This window comes from Typopeltis vanoorti, chromosome 10 (assembly GCF_054136105.1).
Source record: "Typopeltis vanoorti isolate ZY-2024b chromosome 10, IOZ_Tvanoo_1.0, whole genome shotgun sequence".
Classification (NCBI taxonomy): domain Eukaryota; kingdom Metazoa; phylum Arthropoda; class Arachnida; order Uropygi; family Thelyphonidae; genus Typopeltis; species Typopeltis vanoorti.
The window spans coordinates 54,983,841-55,008,684 of NC_143558.1; the positions used below are offsets into that span (position 1 = coordinate 54,983,841).

Consider the following 24,844-nt stretch of genomic DNA (forward strand, 5'->3'; position numbering starts at 1 on the left):
ATTATATAAATGTCCATTGTCCCTACCTGATCTCAGAGAATTGGATGCTCCACCACATTCAAATAAATCTGAGATTTCTGCAATGAGCAATCACTAAAATATTCAATGTTGTTCTACCAAAATTATGTCCCAAAAATTTTAAAATCAACGTCTCAAGAAAAACAGAGATCTTTCCTAAGGTATGTGTAAAAATATCTTTTATGTTATCACTTTTTTAATACATGGCTGAATATACATAATTTATGTTTTAAATAATACAGGAATAACCAGTGTTTCTACACCAGGAGGAGGGGATGCCTCAAATTTACTATATTGTATTGATTTACATTTTATTGGATTAAATACATAAAAAAAGCCAATAAAATCATAAGAAAAACATTCTTGTAGTATATAAATACAAAACTGAACATTTGTAAACTTATTTAGATAGGCAACGGAATGGTGCAATGTTATTTAAAATATGCAGTAATAACTTCTGTTATTTTATAAAACCACTTGTATAGAGATTTTTTAAAAAAGAATTTTTTTTATAAAAAAAAAAAATAAAATCTGAGGTTAATTACCTCAATCTGCATTTTACTGTATTAATGAAAAAAATTCTAGATTGTTCTAATGGATATAAAATTTTTACTAAGACATCTCTGGTTAAATCTGATAAAATAATTAATACATACCATCCAATTATGCTTGCTTTATCCTTAGTCTTTACACATAATTAATCTGTTTGTAAATTATCATTCCCTAACTCTAAAATTAGGAGTTATGTTGAAACATTTTAGAAAAATGACTGAATAAGTTATTCAGGAAAAAACTTCCATTATTAATTATATATTTGGCTTAATCCTTTATCCAAGTATAAGCAAACAAAGTTTGCACCTGAAGTATTTTCAGGACTAGGGCAAATCATGGTAAAGGTGGAGTAAGTTCTAATCACTTGCCTTAATACCTCCCATAATGCAAAGCACATCTCCTGACAGACATGTATAATGCTATGCATTAAGGGAAGGGTCACTATCCAGACAGGTATTAAGGAGGGCCACTATCCTTTTGGCAACTGGTATATGGTGACATGACTTCTGCATTACTTCCACCTTAGTATCACCACCTCTGGGTCTGGTTCCCACTGATGAGACCTCAATAAAGGTCGAAACAGGTCTGGGTAGTGGCCCTTTCCCTTAATGCATAGCATTATACATGTTGGAAGGATTGTAAAGTGTTCTTGCTTTTTTTTTTGGGACATATATTCTTGGTACATCATCGTGCCTTTGTTAACCAAAGAATGAGACAATGAATCAATATCAAGTACTGTATAAAGCTGAGTAAAAATGTAAGAAGTTTTTTTTTTTCTCTTGGTTATAAAGATAATATGGTGATACATGTGACCAAGTATTTTGCATATATGCTGAATAAGTGACATTTACGTATGTTATGTATATCTGCATGTGTCGTGAGCCCAGCTGGAGTAAAACTGGGTTGTGGTCCGAGCTGAGATCATCCATCGCACTTGTTGATACAAAATATCATACATGATATTTTGTAGTATTGCTATGTCAAGGACATCATAAAATAACTAAAAATGGTAATTTTAAATAGAATATTTAAGTTTACACTAATTTATATAAAAAAATTCTGTAGAACATCTATATACATATACTGATGGTCTACAGCACAACACACCTGAGTGTGTACTTTACTGATGAAGTCTATATCCACATGGGTGTGGGTGTAGTTTAGACTACACTGTTTCTCTACAATGTTGGCAAAAGCTTTGACTTTAACTACTGGATAAAAACATGGTAAACCAGACCATTGTCATCATGGATTGGTGGAATGGTTTACGGTCTGTGCATATGGCTTTGGTCATTTTCCATAGTGTTAGTTTCCTTGTGTTTAAGGAGTGAATTTTGTCTCCCATTTTTGATTTCAATAATTTTTTAAGCATATATCAAACTTTATTTGTAACTCTTTTGAGTGCTTGTTGGTGTTTTGAGGCCAGAATACTGATATTGACATCTGGCTCAGTTTTTTTCATAGATGAGATTTTCAATTTCCCCTGGAAGTCGGTTGGAGTTTGTGTGTGGTATATCTACATTAACAGCTTGAAATTGAGTCATTAAAATCTTTTCCCCTTTGAGTTGATGGTTGGAACTGGGCAACAGATTTGTGTAGAATAGCTGTTAGTTTTTATCCAGTAGATGGTTGTGAGCCCAGCTAGAGTAAAACTGGGTTGTGGTCAGAGCTGAGGTCATCCATTGCACTTGTTTGGTAGTACTGATATTTTGTAGTACTGCTATGTCAAGGACATGAGAAAGTCCTACCAAGTTGCAGTACTTGGGTTCTAAAGGTCCTAATATCACAATTGTTCAATGTACCTGGTAACAGCAAAGTCACTGAAGGTTCTACTGTTTCAGTTTGTAGTTTTACTGTTCTGGGCTGTATACTTGGTGTTCAGGTCTACTGCTATTAATACTGCTTGGTTTAAGTCTAAAATTTCAGTTGAGTGCTTCCAGTAATTGTTTCTTTTGAGAGTTATATACTATGCATAACTGATGATTTCTATGTTGGTAGTGGCAGGATTCACAATTTCATTGTGTTCTTCTATACTTTTACTGTGCTTGAAAAAGATGGCCATGTCCACCCCTCTGGCATTGGGCCTGTTGTCAGCTGGTAAAAGATTTGTTTTATTCACAAGGATTATCTCAGCACTGTGGCATGTTGTAAACTCTTAGTTCATGCATTTCCTAGACTATTAGTGTTCAGGAACAAAATCTGCAGAAAATGAGATCTCATTAGTATTTGGTTTCCATTGATGAGACCTCAATGAAGGCCAAACTGGACTGGGTAGTGACCCAATCCATAATGCGTAGCATATGTATATCTGAGAGGAGATGTGCTTTGCATTATGGAATAAAGAGGTAACCGATGTGAAGTCAACAGCTTCTATATACAAGAGGTTTAGTCATGAAGATACATAATGCACAAACTTTGTTTGCTAAAGATAAAGAATTAAACAATTCTTTATCCAATTAAGGCAAGTAGATAAATCTTCTTCTTCGAACTAATCATTTTGACTTGCTTTATCTTTTGTAATCTGTAGTACTATTTTATCAACACTATCAGAAAAACTAGCAAATTCAATTATTTCAGCCTTATTATTTTTTTATTAAGTCACGAACCCTATGTTCTTTGATGTTATATTCTCTCATTAAAATTGTTCTCTCATAAAAATATATTCTTTGATGTTATATTCTCTCATTAAAATTGATAATGCAGAGTCTGTTTCATGTTTGTTTATTGCAAGCTCAAGTTTTTGTTGAGTGTGAGAACCTTATGAAGGATAAAAAATTTAAACTTTGCACTACAGTAAAAATTCAAAATTAATACACAATGCACGATGTGTAGGCAGTAATTAATTGCATGTGATCGTTTCCAATTCTGGGATTTCTCCCACAACTGATTACATGAGAGTACTACACTGTGAAGGTAGTTGATGGGGACAGTCAGGATATATAGTATAACTGGTGGAATTGCATTATACCAATGTACTTTCCAAAAATTACATATTACATTAAGGGGTGCTTAAATGAGCATAGGAAGAAAATGAAAATTAGGCAGCAAAAATAGGAAACAACAAAGTACAGAAACAGGTAAGTCAGGAAGTAAAGGAAATCAGGTAACGTTACTAAAAAGAAAGAAGTTATTTGGTATGGTGACTCTGTAATAAAACATGCTATTGATGAGCGAGTTATAACTTCGAGTTTTTTTGGAGCGAAAATTAAAAATATAAAGGAAGCGATTCAAAAACAGAAAAGAAAAGTAAACGAAACTGTAATTGCAGTACGTACAAATTACTTAACTAGCAATAAGTTCAGTATGACAGAGGACATGAAAGGGTTGTTGGAAGAGGCAAGAGTGAAAATCGTCACTATTTTACCTCAATATGATAAAAATGAATTAAGAAGCAGGGCTATGATGGCAAACAATTCAATGCGCAGACTGTGTAGAAGGAATGGATGCAAGTTTTTGGATGTGCGGAATGAGTTTGAGAGAAGATTAGATTTGTATAAGAGGGACGGCTTACACCAGAATGTGTTTGGTATCAGGAGTCTAGAAAAAGTAATAACTGGTATGAGACTTAACACAGTGTCAGGGAAACTAAATTATAAAGGGAGGAATGGTGGGAATGAGTGTAAGAGCAACAATGTTATATAACTGCATTAATGACGGGAATGGGCTTTCGTGAAAATGATGACGAGAAGAGAATGATTTCGGGTTTGTGTTTGTCAGATTCGGACCCATCAAGAGTGTGCAAAGATGTCTACATGTATAAGGCACTAGAGAAGAATAGAGATCTGCAAATCGTCCAACTGTGTTATGCAGACAAGAGTATACAAAGAACATGCAGGTAGATTATTATGTCTGTAGATGAATGCTAGGAGTATCAGAAACAAAGGGGTATAATTTGTTGCCTTAGTCAATATGTTGGGACCTCAGACTGTAGGCATTAGTGAGACCTGGCTAACAGAATCAGACATACTAACTGGTATCGAGTGTGAAGGGTACACTATTTTTTAGAAAGGATAGCAGAGGAGGAGCATGCTGCTAATGATATCGGATGACTTGAATCCAGTAAGAGTTGAGACCTGTGATTGTAGCACTACTACTACTAACAGAATTTCATGTGGCAGTGAGTTTGAAGCCATCTGGTATGAGGTGGAATCTAACAAGATCAATTACATAGTGGGGTGTTGTTATAGACCTGGTGGATCAGTTGCTAGTGATGAAGAAATGCATTACCAAATAGACAAGATGAGCACGAAAAGAGTAATCATAATGGGAGCCTTTAATTATCCAAATACTGATTGGCTAGCAGTAGAATCTCATGAGAAGAATGAAAATACATTTATTGAGCTGTTGTGGGACAACTTTCTCAAGCAGCATGTTACAGAAAGAACTCAAGGTCAAAGAGTGTTAGATTTAATTATAGTGTCAGAGGGTGTTTCAGTTAAAGATGTAACTATTCTGCCTCCAGTTGGTGACAGTGATCATGCAGTACTCACATTGGAAAGTGACTAAGTTTATGAATGTTCCATTCAGAAAAGGTTACATGCTGAACTACAAAGCAGGAAATTATGACCGACTGAGGAGTATACCAAGTTCAGTGGAATGGGATCGGTTGATGGATAGGAAGAATATCGACAGTGCATGGGAAGCATTTAAACAACACTTGAATGATGCGATATCAGAGCGTGTCCGGAGAATAAATAGGATAGGAGTCAAAAGGATGTGTAATCTTATTAATAAGAAAAGGATGATGTGAAAGGAATATTGTGTGCATAAGGATGATGTCCATTATGAATATTATAAGCAGCAGGCTAGAATAGTCACAACTGTTGTACAGAAAGTAAAGTCTAAAGTCTAATGAAAAGAAATTGGCTCTGTGTACTAAAGACAACCACAAGAATTTTATCGATATGCTGCAAGTAAAAGAAAGAATGAATATGAAAGAATAACTCTTCTAAATGCAGATGGCGAGAGGGTTACAGATGCAGAAGAGGTTGTTCAGCTAATGAGTGCCCATTTTGTTAAAAGCTATCAACCTGGCATACGCAACATTCAGCTCACTACATACCGCTCCACTGGATGAAGAAATGCAGGTGTATGAGGAGGATGAGATATTAGAGTTGTTGCACAAACTGAAAAAGAATTCAGCAATAGAGACTGATGGATCAGCACGTGTGCTAAAAGAGGTGCTAAAAGAGGGTTCAGCCGAACTGGCTATTCCTTTGAATAAGAGACCAATAAAATAACAATGAAAACCAGCCAGTGTTATCTAGCATGTTCACTACTTGTGTCTTGGTCAAATTTAAGTGAACAGGAAAACATACTGTTAGAGCTCATGCGAAACAATAGCTAATTAATGTAATTATATAAATTATTATATAATTACATTAATTAATTATATACAATGGCAGTATCTTAGTTTGTTTCCAAAGACCTCTGTGGCTAGTATCAGTAGGATAAGAAGGAAGACCAGGCTTATCAGATTTCAAGAACTTGATGTAGTCTTGGTGTTCCTGGATTCTAACCTCAGTAAAATGGCCTGTCTGTCCAAAATAACAAAGTCACAATAACCATATTAGGTTGATTAAGTTAATATATATGTCTGTGGTCAGCAAATTAAAATTTCAGTGCAGGACTGTGGAATTAATTTGCCAGAAAGTTCAGATGACTATAGGAAATATTTTGAACTTTTCCTATTTATAATGGTGAGCTTAAAATAGCACTGGTTTCATGAGATTCAGAGACAGACTTTTTCCTCATAGTCTGATATAGTGCACAGTAGACATGCTATATTAGCTATACTGCATGTCTACATGCAGTATAGCAAATACAGCAATAATAAAATACATACATACAAATACAAGTGCATTTATGTTACAAAATACAACTTTGTTTTTTCAAGTAAAATTTTTGTTCCAAGTTTTATTTATTGCTGTACATTACATAGTTAAGTATATTTAAACAAAGTCTGATATATAATAGAAAAAAAATCAAATTTCATTTTTAAGTTTATGGTGTAAAATACAAGACAAAGACAATGAAAAATAAGTAAAAGCACTGAAAATATCAACTGCATTGTGAATAAGATCTGATAATATTGGAGTCTTGACAGGTAACAGACTGATTTGGAGGAAAATTGTAGATAGGAAGTTACTAATGATGTAATTTTTCATGTTGTACTATCATATCCTGTACACCTCTTGAGGGTATATATCAGGAATTTGATGATGATGATGATTTAACTGCTTTATTACAGGTGTAACTAGGTTAACATTAATGCAGATTTGCTATTAACAAATTATTCATTTGTTAGCTGATTATGAATTGAAGCATAATTCCATCTAGTATATGTGCATAGAATTTATCCAGTATTATATTCTCAAAATCTATTAGTTCATTTGCTGTATTATTATTACTGTACGGATCGTGTAATAATCAAAACAGGTAAATTGTATGTATTTTATATCATCATCAAATTCCTGACATGTACCCTCAAGGGGTGTACAGGATATGATAGTACTATATGAAACATACATCATTACTAACTTCCTATCTACAATTTTCCTCCAAATCAATCTGTTACCTGTCAGAACTCCACCATTATCAGATCTTATATTTCTATTTTCTAAAGCACTTTTTTTTACTGTATCAATCTACCTATATCTTGGTTTTCCTCTGGGTCTTTTTCCTGCCAACCTAGCAGAGAACACTTGTTTTGCTAATCTTTCCTTTCCCATTCTGTTTAAGTAACCATACCACCTGAGATTAGCTCTGCTAACACATTCCTGGGTACTAGCAATTTCAAGATCTTTCATAATATCCTCATTTTTAATGTAATATTGCCATTGATGCCATCTGTTCATGCCCCTAATCTTTCTCAGAATTCTCATATTAGCGGTCTCTAGTCTTTGGTAGTGTTTTATTTCTAACCCAGCTCTCAGATTCATAAGTTAAAATTGCTTTGAACACTGTCTTGTATACAGCTAATTTAGTGTTTTGGCTAATTTCTCTCTTATTCCATATGAATTTATTCAGTTGACTTCTTACCATACCAGCTTTGTTGATTCTGTTGTCTATTTCCATATTTAACTTACCATCTTCACTAAAAATCGTGCCTGAGTAGCTGAAATGTTTTACTTGATCTATACTCCTATAAGTAAAGATGACCTCTCCACTGCTTCTGCCTTGGTATCTCAACCTCTGGGCCAGGCTCCCACTGACAAGACCTCAATAAAGGTCAAAACCGATCTGGGTAGTGGCCCTTCCCTTCTCCACAATAAACTTTCAACATCTTTATCTAAATCCAAACTAATTTAATAATAAGGTGGCACACCTTTTGGGAACTCCTATAGATAAAGATGACCTCTCCATTGCTTCTGCTTTGGAGAGGTCATCTTTCCTATTAAACTAAATTTATTATAGTCTAACCAAGTGCAAAATAAACTTTCAATATCAGATCTTATATTTCTATCTTCTAAGACACTTTTTTGTTGTATCAATCCAACTATATCTTGGTCTTCCTACCAACCTGGCAGAGAACACTTGTTTTGCTAATCTTTCCTCTCCCATTCTGTTTAAGTGACCATACCATCTGAGATTAGCTCTGCTAAAGCATTCCTGGATGCTGATAATGTCAAGTTCTTTCCTAATATCCTCATTTTTAATATATTGCCATTGATGCCATCTGTTCATGCCCCTAACCTTTCTCAGCACTCTGACATCTGCAGTCTCTAGTCTTTGGTCAAGAGTTTTACTTACGACACAGCTCTCAGATCCATAAGTTAAAATTGGCTGGAATACTGTCTGGTATACAGCTAATTTCTCTCTTATTCCATATAAATTTATTCAGTTGACTTCCTACCATACCAGCTTGTTTGATTCAATTGTCTATTTCCATATTTAATTTACCATCTTCACTAAAAATCATGCCTAAGTAGATGAAATGTTTTACTTGTTCTATAGGTTCTCCATTCACAATGCAGTTGATATTTTCGATGTTTCTGCCTATTTTCATTGTCTTTTGTCTTTTTAATGCTGACCGTCATACCACATCTATTACAACAGTTTTTCACTTTAGTCAGGGATTCTTGCAGACTTGTAGCAGATTTATTAAGCAGTTAAGTCTTAAGTTTATAATTGCTAAAGTACTTACACAATTCTTTTAGAAAGGAGCTTACTTCAAGTAAAAATGTACTAGAATCTTCAGGATCTAAACAACAAATTTAAATTTTCATGTCACAAACCTTATGAAATCAAGAAAATCACTAGTAACAAAAATTGTTATAAAATTAATAAATAACAAAATACCATATATGACAATGTACAATGCAACAGGATACATAACAGAACCAACAAAATTAGTTTTCAAAATGTTCGTTTTGTGCTATATTTGCTGTATAAGATGACCACCAATTTTATACTAACCACTGATAGTTTTTTTATGTACTACTTTTTTTTGTTGTTAGCCTAGATGTCCCACTGCAGGGCAAAGGTCTTCCCCAACCTCTCCCATTCTCTCCTATCCTGAGCCATTCTTGTCCATGTGACACTGAGCTGTTTTCTGATATCATCTGTCTATCTTATTCTCTGTCTTCTAGGTTGTCTGACTCCTCCTTTCAGCAGCCTCTCTGTTGTTCTCTCTGACCATCTATCATCTTGATATCTTGCCAAGTGGTCTGCTTTTACTTTAATATAACATAGGCACAAAAATCACAGCAGGTATTTTCTTTATTGCAATTTATCAATGATGTCTATTATGAGTGATGTCTTCCAGTATTCAGTTTCTATATAGTAATTCATGTGATTATCATGCCAATAAGGTTTCATTAGGATTTAAATGAAAAACCTGCATGCTTGTTCTAATGAATGCATTTATTAAATACAAATATTTATATACAAAATATATTATTATATATGAATATACAAATATTTACGCTATATACACCTAAACCTCATTTTATATTTTTTTTACGTGAATTGGGATATCAAAAATCTTTTTTTTTTTTTTATGCGATTTTTATTCACTTTTACACGACCAACCTAAAGTCTAAGTTAGGAAAATATCCATAATTCAAGAAAATTCTGAGGATTTTGTAGAATTGCATTCTCGTTTCAATTAAGAAAATTCTAAATTCTAGAAAATTCTGAGATTTTTTTTTTCTTTGCATTCTCGTTTCAATTAAGAAAATTCTAAATTCTTACGAATTTCATTTATTGGGAATTCCCCGAATTACATAACTGACTGCACATAAAAAAGCAGTTCTTAGCAGTTTGAATTTGGTGTTTGAGTAGACAACACAGTTACCGCATTTTTTGCATTTGCATTTTTTAAGTGAAATCAAAATAAAAATCGCATTATAAAATTAATAATTTTGCCAAGAAATAATAAATGGTAAGCTATATGTAATTATCAGACTTTAATTTCATTAACCAAAGATTTTAATCCAGCCCTCACATGATGTCGCCGATAACCAAAAAAAAAAAAAAAAGGAAAGGAAAGCCATTTCCTTGGATATAAAAATTCAAATTTTAGATCGTCTTCAAACTGGGGAAGGTGCAACGGCTGTGGGTAAGCATTTTGGAGTCTGTGAATCAACTGTCAGATCTATAAAGAAAAATGAAGAGGCTATTAGAAATGCGGTATGTTCTGGTACAAAATCGAGTGCGAAATTATCATCTGACATAAGAGAAGTTGTTCTAGAAAAGGCTTTAGTGATGTGGATAGAAGATAATGTACAAAAAAGAATGCCAGTTGAAGGAAATTCCATCAAGCAATCAGCATTGAGATTTTATGAACAGATTAAAAAACTTCATCTCAATCGAGGAAAAAATATGAATTTCATGTAAGCAATGGTTGGCTGGCTAAGTTTATTAAAATTCATAATAATATAAAAATTAAAGGTGAAATGGCTTCTGCTGATGAAACAGCTGCTAAAGCATTTCCACAAAAACTTGCTAAAATAATTGAAGATGAAGGTTACACTTGTGAACATTTGGAATATGGATGAAACCGGCCTTTTCTGGAAAAAAATCACATGCTTTCTTGTCTGTCGCTGTACTAGCTTGATTTTTGTTGTCGCTTTTTTGCATTATTTTTTATTATTAATTTGTATGATGGATCCAGTACAGTCAACAAGTTCTGTTATTAAACGTTTCAGTAGCTCTTGCAAAAGAATATTGAATAATGTGCTGACATTCTGCGAAAAAATAATCGTCTCTTTGTTCCCCTTTCTCAAGTCATAAAACGTGCAAGTGCGGTCGACTGTTAAAAGAATTCGTAGGGAATCAAAAGACGAAGGTAAGCCAAATTTTAAATCTCCTAAAAAAAGCACCAGAGTAAAGAAAACTATCGAAACCATAGCTTTGAATGATTTTGATGTAGACGTTATAAGAACTATTCACGAATTTTACGTGGTCGAGAAAAGAGTGCCAACTGTTCCGCAATTGATTCCTGTGCTTAAAGAAAAAATTAATTTTCCTTGGAAAAGAGAAACTTTAAGGAAAATACTTCATGAAATCGGATTTTGTTTTAAAAAGTCCCAGAATAAAAGGAAACTTATCATGGAGCGAAGTGACATTGTTTTATCTAGAATGCAGCATTTGAGAGCAATAAGACGTTTCAGGGAGGAGAAAAGACTGATTGTGTATCTAGATGAAACTTGGATCGATAGCAATTTAACTTATGGAAAATGTTGGCAGTCTAAAGAAGAATGTGGAGTGCTACAAACCGGAAATGCCTCGCGGTGCATGATAATTTTGTGTGCGGGTAGAGAAATGAGTTTTTTACCGAATTCAAACTTACTATACAAAGCCAATTACCATAGGCAAGTGAATTCTACGATCTTCGAAAAGTGGGCAGAAGAAAAACTGATTCCAAACCTTCCTAAAAATGCTGTTGTTATAATTGATAACGCTTCATATCACCCTATTCGATTAAACAAAGTTCCAAATTGGTCTAATAAGAAGCAAGTTCTTATGGATTGGCTCTCTGCAAATAACATTTCTCATTCCCCAGATATGCAAAAAATTGAATTGCTTAATTTGGTCAAAAGAAACTCGCCGCTCAAAGAGCATGGATTTCTAGCTTTGAGACTACCACCATATCATTGCGATATTAATGCTATTGAGTATGTTTGGGCAGAAGTGAAAAGTTTCATTCGCCATCGCAACGTAACTGGAGATATTGACATGTCGAAACTTTTTAAGCTTTCAGAACAGGCGACTGAAAGTATTACAGTTCAAAACTGGGGAAAATATTGCTTTCATGTCACCTCATTGGAAAATATGTATTGGGACAGAGACAGAATTATCGAAGAATTATGCAAACCTTTGGTGATCAGTTTAAGTGAAAGTGATGGTGATTTGGACACCAATTCAGATGACTATGAAGATTAAAAGGATTTGATAATGGTATTTTTTTCCAACCTTTTTTTTTTTGCATGGGTTTGTTAAAAGAGTCACAATAAGTCATAAATAATTAATCGGTTTAGAACATTAAAGTGTCTCAGTTCTCTCAACTGTAAGTTTAGAATAGCTAAGTTCATTTGAAAAAATTTCTGTTTTATTTTATTTTTGTTTTATGCTATACCTTTTTTAATTTTGTTAATACTCTACGTACATTTTTCCATCTGTTATACAAGCAAAATAGTTACACTTTAAAAACTACAATGTTCGTAAAAGAAAAGCTAAATTTTCCGACCTGTAATAATAAACAAACACGTCCCACAAGACAGACTGATTACCCTATTATCGGAATGGAGATTCTCCTTTTTCTGACATGTGCAGAAGTGTCGAGGGACCTCTAATCGGTGGGCAAAATATACCTACATTATTTACTGCAATTTTTTTTATCAAAAGAATTTATCAAGAGTCGTTTGAACAGTTTTAGTTTTTTTTTTCTTATCGGCATAAATTCTACAATAACAAGCAAAATGACTCGCCAGACCTCGGCAAACAGGCAATAAAACATAAAGAAAAAACACTGCAAATATAATACATGATGGTACAAATTAAGTGGATATTGAATCCACTATTATTTCATAGCCGAATATATAGAAACTAAACGTTTCGGCGGATGCAAGCATAAGCAACCTTATTCGCAAGGTAGTAAAGGTGGAGTAAGCTCCATATCACTTTCCTTAGTATTTTCCATAATATAAAGCATATCTCCTAGAAGACATGTATGATAAATATTGAATCCAGCATTATTTCATGGCCAAAGATAGAAACTACAAAACTTTCATGCTGAATATATAAAAACTATAAATGTTTCAGTGGATGCAAGCATAAGCAACCTTATGGGCAACTCGTAGTAAAGGTGGAGTAAGCTTCAGATCACTTTCCTTAGTATTTTCCATAATGTAAAGCACATCTCCTAGAGGACATATATGATAAATAAGCCTTTGGCTCTCTATTTCAGTAATACATGATGGTTTATTTATTTCCAGTTACAATCTATAAATTATTGAACAAAGAATTAAAAAAAAAGACAACTAAACCATATTATACTGACATCGGAGGTCGCGGTATCTCTCAGATACAATTTATTGTCAAATATCACAAACCTTTATATAACATGTGTTAAACCAAACTGACAACAAAAAACAGTGCGGATTATCACTCGTAATATATGAACACAGCCACTCATGACCTCCAAGCTATACACGGAATTGTGTAAGAATATTGATATCAAACATTTCGCATATATCTGTCAGATCAGCTGCAAGCTCTGCAGGGTTAAAGGCGCGTTAATCAAAACTCTTGCCACAATTAATTTCGCTGCGTTAAGCAAGAGATACCTGTTCATTCACTACCATTATTATGAATAGTCAGGACTGGCAGACCATGCTTTGGATACCCCTTCACACAGGATTAGATGGAAGAAAACTAATGTGCTATTTAGAAGTTGTTCCAGATCTAAAAGATTATTTTTTTGGTACATGGCTATGAAGAATTCTCTGAACATGAACAAATGTGGTTGCATTAATTTACAAAAAATTTGGGAGACTTACTTAAGAGCAACTCCCACATAGCTGTAATTTTTTTTTTTTTTTTACAACATTAAAGGGCACCAAAATAGAACTTTAGATCTTTTGTCTGTTACAACTGCATTGTTTCACTTACTCACTGTTGCATCTACATGCTGTGTTGTACTCTAATGATGATGCCAATTTGAAATTCAGTGAAATATAACCAAGTTAATAAAATATATTTTTATAAAATAGTTCATTTGGTGTTGTTAATACCATTAAAAATAAGTCATGAATCATTATCTATGAAATAATGAAATAAATAATGATATTTATTCTATTAAATAGAATAAATTTAAAAAAAAATGGAGGAATGGAAATAACTCATCATCATCATCAAATTCCTGCCATGTACCCTCAAGGGGTGTAAAGGATATGATAGTACTACATGAAAAATTTACGAAGTCTGTTACTTGTCAAGACTCCACTATTATCAGATCTTATACGTCTATCATCTAAGGCACTTTGTACCGTATCAATTCACCTATATCTTGGTCTTCCTCTGGATCGTTATCCTGTCAACCTGGCAGAGAACACTTGTTTTGCTAATCTTTCCTCTCCCATTCTGTTTAAGTGACAATACCACCTGAGATTAGCTCTGCTAACGCATTCCTGGATGCTGACAACATCAAGTTCTTTCCTAATATCTTCGTTTTTAATATGATATTGCCATCTGTTCATGCCTCTAATCTTTCTCAGGACTCTCACATCTGCAGTCTCTAGTCTTTGGACAAGTGTTTTACTTCTGACACAGTTCTCAGATCCATAAGTTAAAACTGGTTTGAACACTGTCTTGTATACAGCTAATTTAGTGTTCTCACTAATTTCTCTCTTATTCCATATGAATTTATTCAATTGACTTCCCCACCATACCAGCTTTGTTGATTCTGTTGTCTATTTCTATATTTAATTTACCATCTTCACTAAAAATCGTGGCTAAGTAGCTGAAATATTGTACTTATTCCACAGGTTCTCCATTCACAACACAGTTGGCATTTTCAATGATTCTGCCTATTTTCATTATCTTTGTCTTTTTATTGCTGACCTTCATACCATATCTATTACAACAGTTATTCAATTTAGTCAGTGAATCTTGCAGACTTGTAGCGGATTTTTTTACAAGTATAACCTCGTCTGCATACAGCAAAGGGCTGACATTAACATCTCCAATTTTGACATCATGTTTAATACCGCTTTCCTTCATAATGTGATCCATATAGATAATGAACAGCAGAGGGGATAATGTACATCCTTGTCAACCACCAGATTTAACATTAAACCATCTTCCTATACTTCCTTCAATTTTCAATTCTAACTGCTAACTTACAACTCAAATAAAGACTAAGTATTGCTTGATATAATGCCCCATTGACACCATATAACTGTAGCGTATTGAATAGCTTCTCTCTTGGCACCTTGTCATATGCCCTTTCCAAATCGACAAAACTTAAATACAGATCTTTTTTATATTCCCATGATTTCTCCACTATTTGTCGTAAAGCGAAGATCTTATCCTGACAGCCTCTATTTGGCCTGAATCCAGCTTGTTCTTCACCAAACTTTTCTTCCACAATTCTTCTCAACCGTTTCTCAAGTATACTTGCATATCTTACCAGGAACACTCAGTAGGGAAATATCTCTGTAATTCTCACATTCAGTTTTATTTCCCTTTTTATATATGGGTACTATGAGAGCTCTACTCCAATCATCGAGAATTCGTCCCTCTCTCCAGGCCTTCAGAATTATGCAATGCAGCCACTGCAAGACTTTTATACCACCATACTTCAGCATTTCTGGTCGAATATCATCTACACCTGCTGCCTTTCCCCATTTCATGCCTTTGATTGCTTTTTCCACTTCAATTATGGATATGTATTCATGACTGCATACCTGTCAGTGTTTTTTACCACTGTGCTGTTATCACTGCTTGTTTCGTTTAGCAGTTTTTCAAAGTAATTACTCCATACTTCAAGGATATCTTTTTCTCCCATTTTCATGCCACCTTTATCATCTCTAACTCCTTTTACAGCACTCTTTCCTCCATTCCTAAGCTTCTTCAACAATCTCCAGAATATTTTGCTGCCTTCTTGATATTTATTTTATATGTTCTCGCTAAAGTCCTCCCATAACTTTTGTTTAACTAGTTTTACACACTACTATTTAGCTTTCTTACATGTGTCTTGACTTATTTGCCAAGAACTTTCGATATGCTTTCTTCTTTTTCTTCACTGCTGCCTCTTTAACTTCCCGTGTCCACGATTGAGTTCTAATTTTTCTATCCTTGCAGACAACTTCACCACATGCCTCTCTGGCTGAATCAATCAGGGTTTTCTTCAAGGCTTGCCACTGAATCTCCAAGGTCTGGTTCCTGTTCTCAAACTCTTTCATTTTTTCTTCAATAATCTTTGTGTATTTTAGTCTACAGTTCACATCTGAGAGCTGCTCAACTTTTATTCGTTTAAAACTTTCTTACATGTTATTCTTTTCAATATGAAATTCAATACTATCCTGCTCAAGACTAAATAGGGATCACTTCCAATTTCAAATCCTCTGTACACTCTGGTGTCCTGCACCAGGGAGAAAACATCACTATCAACAATAACATAGTCAATGAGACTTTTCTTATTCCTTGCCTCTTCTCTCCATGTGAATTTGTTCACATTTTTATGTTGGAACATGGTGTTAGCCATAACCAGTCCATGTCCTGAGCAGAAATCCAACAGGTATTTGCCATTATTATTAGCTTTGCTCTTTTCTCCAAATTTTCCCAAAATATTTTTGTATGTCTGACAATCATTTCCTACTCTGCTATTTAGATAACCAACAAAGACCAACTTTTCCTTTTTCATTTTGTCAATTGCTTTCTCTAAAGACTCAAAAAATTCCTCCACTTCTACCTTAGTGGAACCTTCTGTGGGACCATAGGCAAAAATAAGTCTCATTGTCCAGTTCCCCATTCTGATATTTTCCCATATCACTCTACTTGAGACTGCCTGCTCAAGTAGAGTGATATGGGAAAATATCACTCTCTCTCTTATTCAAGATTAGCCTCGTATTTAGTGTTGAATACTATGGCTACTCCTTTTCCTTGATTGTCATTGCCTGAATATAACATTTTATATTTATTGCTCAAAAAGATCTCACCAGTTTTTGTCTTTTTTGTTTCAGTCATCCCTATTATGTCAAACTGGTACTTATCTAATTCCTTGGCTAGCTCTATTTCTTTGCCATTCAGGCTTCTCATGTTGATAGTACCATTCTTTAACTCTTTGTGATGTTCAGTTGGAGTGTGTTTTCAGATTTGTTCCAGTAGCTGACTTTTCGCTGTTTGCCCTGGTTCCCTGGCAAAAACAACGGGGGTCCTTGTTTAACCAGGCGACATCCCAGTCGGCATGAAATTTTGTCATGTTGTACCATCATTTTGTATTTTGGTTTAAGCCAATAAGAATACAATTTGGTCGGCTAAATCCTAAATTGCCAGCCCATCCTTGTTCTTTCAGTATCCAGGTAGATACCCAACAGGGTGTACCACGAGAAGGTGAGGACTGGACCGACCAAGGTCAGAAGCCTTGGTCGGTTCTCCACATTCCTTTAAAGGCTATGTGGAGGTCTCCTCTCAGTTATACAGCTTTGATCCTTAAGCACCCCTGTCTATTTTATATATTATAAATATATATTACACATATTACATATATATAATAAATAAATATATTAACATTTATAATTTGGATTTATCTTGTGTTAACACTTGTTTGTAATTAACTGTAGCTCACTAAATTGGTACTTTTGAACTTGGAATATTTAAAGAACTTTCATAGCTTACACATGTAACAAAAATATATAGAATTTTATTCAAAAACTGGAATATATTTCATCCAATATTATGTGGTAATCAGAGAAATAGACTACTAACTGTGTTCAAAGCATGAATCAAATAATGAGTCAAAGCATGCTATACTAGCTCATGTCTTGGTCGCAGCTGAAGTATGTGATTACACTATTAAAGTTCAAAGGAAGAATCGTAAAAGATGCATAGATAAATTAAAAATAATGCACAATTAATAGTGATCATTTCCCAAAACTTAAAGATTGGCATGCAATCTGAGGGTTGACATTCGGATGATTTTGTAATGTTTCGTATTTCAAGTAAAAGATGATCAAATTTGAACTTGCTGGAATAAAGACGTTTTGTCTGGTTCCAAAGAACTCTGACACCAGACAAAAAGTTCTTCAGAACTCTTTGTCTGGTTGAGTTGGGGTGTGTTTTTAGATTTGTTCCAGTAGCTGACTTTTCGCTGTTCGCCCTGGTTCCCTGGTGAAAACAACAGGGGCCCTTGTTTAACCGGGCGACACCCCAGCCAGCATGAAATTTTTGCATGTTGTACCGTCATTTTGTATTTTGGTTTAACCAATAAGAATACAATTTGGTTGGCTAAATCCCAAATAATTGCCAGCCCATCCTTGTTCGTTCAGCATCCAGGTAGATACCCAACAGGGTGCACCACGAGAAGGTGATGACTGGGCATTAGGTCAGAAGCTCTGATCGGTTCTCCGCATTCCTTTAAAGGCTATGTGGAGGTCTCCTCTCAGTTATACAGCTTTGACCCTTAAAATAACTAGAGGAATTAAAATTAACAGAAAGATTCTAACTCATCTCTGTTTTGCTGTAGATGTAGAAATAACATTAAAGGAATTAGCTCAAGCCTTCAGTCAAATTGATAAGAAGATGAATTCAAACAAAATGAAAGCAATGATGAATGACAATTTAACACCAAAAGGAATTATACTAGGAGACAGAGAAGTGGAGAAGGTAGATATAGATAAAGAAGCTATCTTTATCTATGATAAATCATAAAAATTGAAGAAAGGACTAACAGAAGCTATAAAAAGAAGGATATAATTAGTTTGGATGGCCATTGGGAGGTTGAAGATATCTTCAAAAGATGACACTCAACATTACTTTGATGGGGAAAGTTTTAGATCAGAATGTCTGACCTGAAATTACACCATCATCACCAAATTCCTGATATGTAATGTCAAGGATGTACAGGATATTATGATAGTACTACATAAAAAATTTACATCATTACTAACTTCCTGTTGACAATGTTCCTTCAAATTAATCTGTTATCTGTCAAGACTCGGAACATTATTAGATCTTATATTTCTGTCTTCTAAGGCACTTGCCTGCTAATTTTTCTTTTCCCATTGTGTTTATTGATCACACCATCTGAAATTAGCTCTGCTAACACAGTCCTAAATGCTAATAATGGCAAGTTCTTTCTTAATATCCTCAATATCCTTTTTAATATGATAATGCCATTATCGACAGTCCTCTAATCTTTCTCAGAACTCTCATATCTCTGGTATCCAGTCTTTGATCAAGTGCTTTATTTCTAACCAGATCTCAGATTCATAAATTAAAATTGGTTTGAACACTGTCTTGTATACAGCTAATTTAGTGTTTTGACTAATTTCTTTCTTATTCCACATAAATTTATTCAGCTGATTTCCTACCATACCCACTTTACTAATTCTGTTGCCTATTTCCATGTTTAATTTGCCATCTGCACTAAAAATTGTGCCTAAATAGCTGAAATGTTTTACTTGTTCTATAGGTTCTTCATTCACAATGCAGTTGATATTTTCAATGCTTCTGCTTATTTTCATTGTCTTTGGCTTGTCATTGCTGACCTTCATGTGAAATGTATTACAACAGTTATTCAATTAAGTCAGTGAATCTTGCAAACTTGTATAGAATTTATTTAGAAGTATAACATCTGCATAAAGTGAAGAGCTAAGATTAACATCACCAAACTTGATATCAGATTTAATATCACTTTCCTTCATAATGTGATCCATATAGATAATGAATAACAGTGGAAATAATGTGCACCCTTGCTGCACACCTGATTTTACTTCAAACCACCTTCTTGTGCCTCCTTCAATTCTAACAGCTGAAAGAGAGACTATGTTTTGCTCGATATAATGTCTCATTTACACCATATAACTGTAGCATTTTGAACAGCTTTTCTCTTGGCAACTTATAATATGCCTTTTCCAGATCTATGAAACTTATATACAAATTCTTGTTATATTCCAAAGATTTCTTCAACTATTTGTCTAAAAGTGATAATCTGATCCTGATAACCTATATTTGGTCCGAATACAGCTTGTTCTTTGGCTGTATTCTGGCCATTCCTTTATTTAGTTATTTCTCAAATATACTTTCATAAATTTTACCAGAAACACTCAATAGGAAAATATCTCTATAATTTGCATATTCAGTTTTATTTCTCTTTTTATAGATGGCTACTACGAGTGCTCTACTCCAATCATCTGAATTTGACTAGGCCTTCTGAATTATGTAGTGCCATTGTAAAACATTTATGCCTCCATATTTGAACATTTCCGGTTGAATTTCAGCTGCCTTCCCACATTTCATTTTTGATGGCTTTTTCTACTTCATATCCTTGACTGCATTCCTGTTGGGAGTTTTCTACCACTGTGCTGTCACAGCTTGTTTCATTTAAGTCTTTCAGAGTAATTAATCCAAACCTCTAAATATCTTATCTTCAGTTTTCATGTCAACTTTAATCATCTCTAAGCTTTTTCAATAGCCTCCAGAACATTATGCCACCTTTCTGATATTTATTTTCTATGTTCTTACCAAAGTCTTTCCATGAATTTTGTTTAGCTAGTTTTACATGATTCTTCACTTTGTTATATTTTTCTCTGTATTCTCTAAGATCATATGCTGACTTACTTTCCAGGCATTTCAATATGCCTTCTTCTTTTCCTCGATTGCCTCTTTAACTTCCTGAGTGCCCCATGGAGTTTTGATGTTTCTGTCCTTGCAGACAAACTCACTGCATGCCTTTGTGGTTGAATCAACCAGTGTTTTCTTCAGGGTTTGGTTCTTGTTTTCAGTCTCTTCCATTTTTTTCTTGAATAATGTTTGTGTATTGGAGCCTACAGTTTACATCTGACAGCAGCTCAACTTTGATTTTGTAATTTTCATGTGCGATTCTGTAATTATATATGGCAGAGAAAACTGGAATTTAACTCAAAAGATGGTTCATATACTGAACTTAACTTGAGAAGAATGGAAAGGTATATAGTGTGTCACTAAAAAAAAAAAAAAAAAAAAAAAAAGGATATACAGGACATCATCAGTTACATTATGTATTCAAAATGGAGATGGGAGAGACACACCACTGCGAGATATAAAAACATAAGATGGTCTGAATTATTAACAGAATGGAGACCTATGGATGGCAATAGGCAAAGAGAAAGACCAAGGAGGAGATTGAAATATGAAATTGGTAGGATTGCTAGAATGCAATGGATGAGAAGGGTTGAAAATAGATTGGAATGGGGAAAATTGGGGGAGAAATTCATCCAGCAATGGCCTGATCCATGTTGAAGAAGCAACATCCTGCTGAATGCTGTTTAACTCATAAAAAACAGCACCCTGCATATTTATTCACTATCGCAGAATCGACATATCTTCCATATGTAAATTCTTTCTGGTTTCCAGAAAATTAATTAAATTTTTCAAAATGATCTTGAGGAATATCTGAAATCATATTTAATTTGTCTTCCAGTTCTACTACTTGCTCTATAAGTTGAGTTGGTGTTTGTTACTATTTCAATCAGTCAAATTCTGTGTTGTAACATCATCGTAATCTACAAGAATGCTCACTATTTTTTTTTTTGCTAAATTAAAAACTTTTAAAATCATTTTCCAAATTAAATATAAGAAAATCTGGAACAATAATTTTTTGCTTAAGTGCTTGCAACTTAATACCCACTAACCATTGGCTGAAAACGCAAATGTGTAGTTAGAAGGCAAAGAAAGAGGCAGCAAAAATATTCTCCTTAACAAATTATGTTCTGTATTCTGCACTTAACTGTTATCTGCAAAAATAATGCTTTGAGTGTTTACTGGTAGGTTAACTTTTTGATAGTGTGCTTTACTTCAGGAACAAAATGTTGATCAAATTTCTTTCTAATTACTACAGCAATAGAAATCCTTGGATGAAATCGAGGATTTCTAGTGAAGTTTATGAAATGAGTGGAAGAAATTAGCCACTGAAATGTCCTAGTGGCTCTTTCTATTATGCATCCAGTGAGAGATGTAGATCAAGGAAACAGGATTAAACACCTACTCTGGTAAAAATAAATTAGGATGGAAGCCAGATTATTTCATTATATCATGCACTAATACCCTAAAGGAAATATGAGATTAACAGAATGCTTACCATTTATACTATTTATGCAACTTTCTAATTTTCCTAGAACCTGCAATTCTTTTGAAAGCCATTCTACAACTTTAGTATATTCAATGCATTTTGGTCCTTCCTCTATAGCCTTCTTTAAAGCAGATTCTTCATTCAGAGGACCAGAATACCTGTAAAATGAAAAATACTGGCATTACAAAAAATTAATTTGTTCAAAAGAATCTTTTTTTTTTTTTAAACACAATATTTTGTTTTAGTATTTATAGATATACAGTAAAACCCCGAAGTTACGTGGTAGGTGGGACCAACAAAAAGCGCGCAAGTTGAATTTGCGTAACTCGGGATATAATTTTGCATGTAATTTATATATACAAACATACAAAATATTAGTTAATTGCGACCAAAGGTTTACAAAAACACCTATATTTTTTAAGAAATATAATCATAATTGTAGTTTTTCATACATAAAAAAAAGAAAGTTATTTCAATGTCAATGGTTTCATAAAATCTAATAGATTCATCTGAGCATGTCTTTTTCTTGTCACGCAAAATTTCTTCATAGCAAGCCAATGATTAAGCCGGTCTCATCTACATTAAATATGGTTTGACTGCTATAGCTACCTTCCTCAATGATAGCCTTAAGTGTCTCCGGAAAAGAAGACGTAGCCTCTTTATCAGTGCTTGCTGCCTCTCCACTTTCTGCGATGCTGTACCAGTTACAGTGATTTTTAAATCGGTTGAACCAACCATTACTGGCCACGAAATTTCTTCTTTGGCCGCTTCTCCAGCTTCTACTTTTAGCCTCTCAAAAATCATCTTGGCTTGGCTACATATTGTCGTTTGATCAACTGAACAATCTTTTACTCTCACTTGATTATCACACCATAATTTAAGCATCGTTTCCATCTCACCAATAATCCCATGACGTTTACGAATTATGCTTGAATTCAATGATTGGGCATTTTTTACAGCAGTGAGAATTCTTTCTTTATCTTTTATGATTGTTCTTACTGTGGATTCCTGTAGATCGAACCGAACTTCTTTGCTAGCTCACAAATTTTCATTCCACCTTCAAAATCCTTAATGTTGAGTTTTGTTTCCAAAGTCTATGTTTTTCTTTTCTTGCTAGCCGTAGAAGAATCAGACTTGCTTCTTTTGGACGACTTTATTATTTTTTATGTGATAAAATTTTTATCAAGAACATAACATTAAACAATCGCAAGGTTTGTAGACTATAAAAATCATGTATGAATGGAGACCGCACGAAACATGTCAGTGCTTGTTCACAGCATGTGCGACACTGGCGAATGCAGACAGTGCCAGAAAGATACGACTAGTGGTGAGACGTGAAGCGGGACAGGAATACGTACATATAAGAAACCGCATTAATTCCGGATTCACGTAAGTCGGGATAGCGTAAGTTGGGGTATTACTGTATTTTAATCCAGAATGATCACCCATAAAACTCCTGGATTCATACTTGTCCAGTAACATTTTGCTCTGGTGCATGATGCCAATATTCTCAATTTATTTATTTATTCTCATGATGTCACCTTCACACAGATAAAATGCCCTGAAAAACTGATCACTGAATATTTTCATTATATCCTCTTCATTAGTTGCCAATCTACCACTATGATCAACTATCCAGCTTGCCATATATCAAAAGAACTCGGTACGATTTTTCTTGGTTTGACTGGCTAATTTCTGCTCATGTTGCATTTTTATTGTCTTTACCAACCAAGTCAACTTCCAGGTGAATAAACTTCATCACAGCAACAATTTCATCTCCCCTCCCATATTTCTGATCTCCTGACATTCATAAATAAGCATGGCAATTCATGTCTTGGTCTCTAACCAGTCTTACTTATGCCACTTCTCATCTGTGACTTCTCACCTACTTCTGTCTGCTCACCTTTACCCATCATTCCATATACTCCCCCCCCCCCCCCAACTCAAATACTCCTCTTGCATTCCAGGCCATCTCATTCCTATGCTAACATTCCCCACATATGCATTCATTACTGCTTTTTGAATCCACTCTCCTTACACTGTCTCTCTGAATCACCATTTCCCTGTCAATTTTCCATTCCTATTCACTCACTCTCATCTCCATTCACAATCGCTTCAGTTTCACCTGGCGATAACTTGTTCACATCACTCATTTCATTTCCTTCCAGCAGCAACTTTCCCAGATAATTCACACCAAAACCATTCAAATACAGTCTATCAATCTCATAAGGTTCCATGTAATATGTCTAGATCATAAAACAGTCGACTGTTTTATCGAGTATTGTGATAAAACATTTCAAACTTGTTATATCTGTTTAATATTTTGTTATAAAAAAAATTGTTATATTGCACCAAGCATTCAATATAGCAAGTGAGATAGCACCAGTCAAAAAGAGTATAATAAAACAGTCTATATTCGCACATGTATTGCATTGTATTCTAGTCAAGAGGTCTCTTAGAGTAAATATGTGCATCACAGCCAACTGTGAAAGATATTTTCACTAGCAAGGACTTGCAAAGTATGCATAAAAGCACGATTAAGCTAAGGGAGGAAATTTTACCGCTTCTTGAAAACTGCTGAGTGATCTGTAGACAGATCTAAAAAGATGCAAGTGTATGTGTTGAAAAAATGATTTGTAAGAAGAGAATAAAATATTCACATGTCATTCATGACATTCTCAGTCAAGAGACTGAACTGCAAAGTATAAACAGACATGCCTCTTTAGGGAAAACATTTGAACAATTTTTATTATTAAAAATGAGCTTTAATTATTCAAAATAATTTTCTGAAGTAGTGAACTCTTCACCTAGTTATGACTTACCACAAAAAAAGAAAAGTGATACTAGCAAATCTGTTTAAAACAAAACTAGTGCACCCAAAAAAAATTAAGTTTTAATAAAAACTATCATTAAAGATAAAAAAAGGTGAACATATAACTAATACTGCATGCTGATTTAATATGTCATGATCAAAAGGCATTTTCATCGATAAGGACA

The 24,844-nt window shown here is 34.1% G+C and overlaps 1 protein-coding gene across 1 annotated transcript in view; it reads right to left on the reverse strand.

Annotated features, from left to right (window-relative positions):
- LOC150102423 (protein TSLIG3A-like) overlaps positions 1-24,844 on the reverse strand; it is a 175,062-nt gene that overhangs the window by 144,136 nt on the left and 6,082 nt on the right. The window contains exons 2-3 of the mRNA XM_090399464.1: positions 21,857-22,005; positions 8,717-8,773 (exon numbers count right to left, since the gene is read on the reverse strand). Of these exons, the coding sequence (XP_090255590.1) occupies positions 8,717-8,773; positions 21,857-22,005 (206 nt within the window). The remainder of the gene's footprint in view (positions 1-8,716; positions 8,774-21,856; positions 22,006-24,844) is intronic.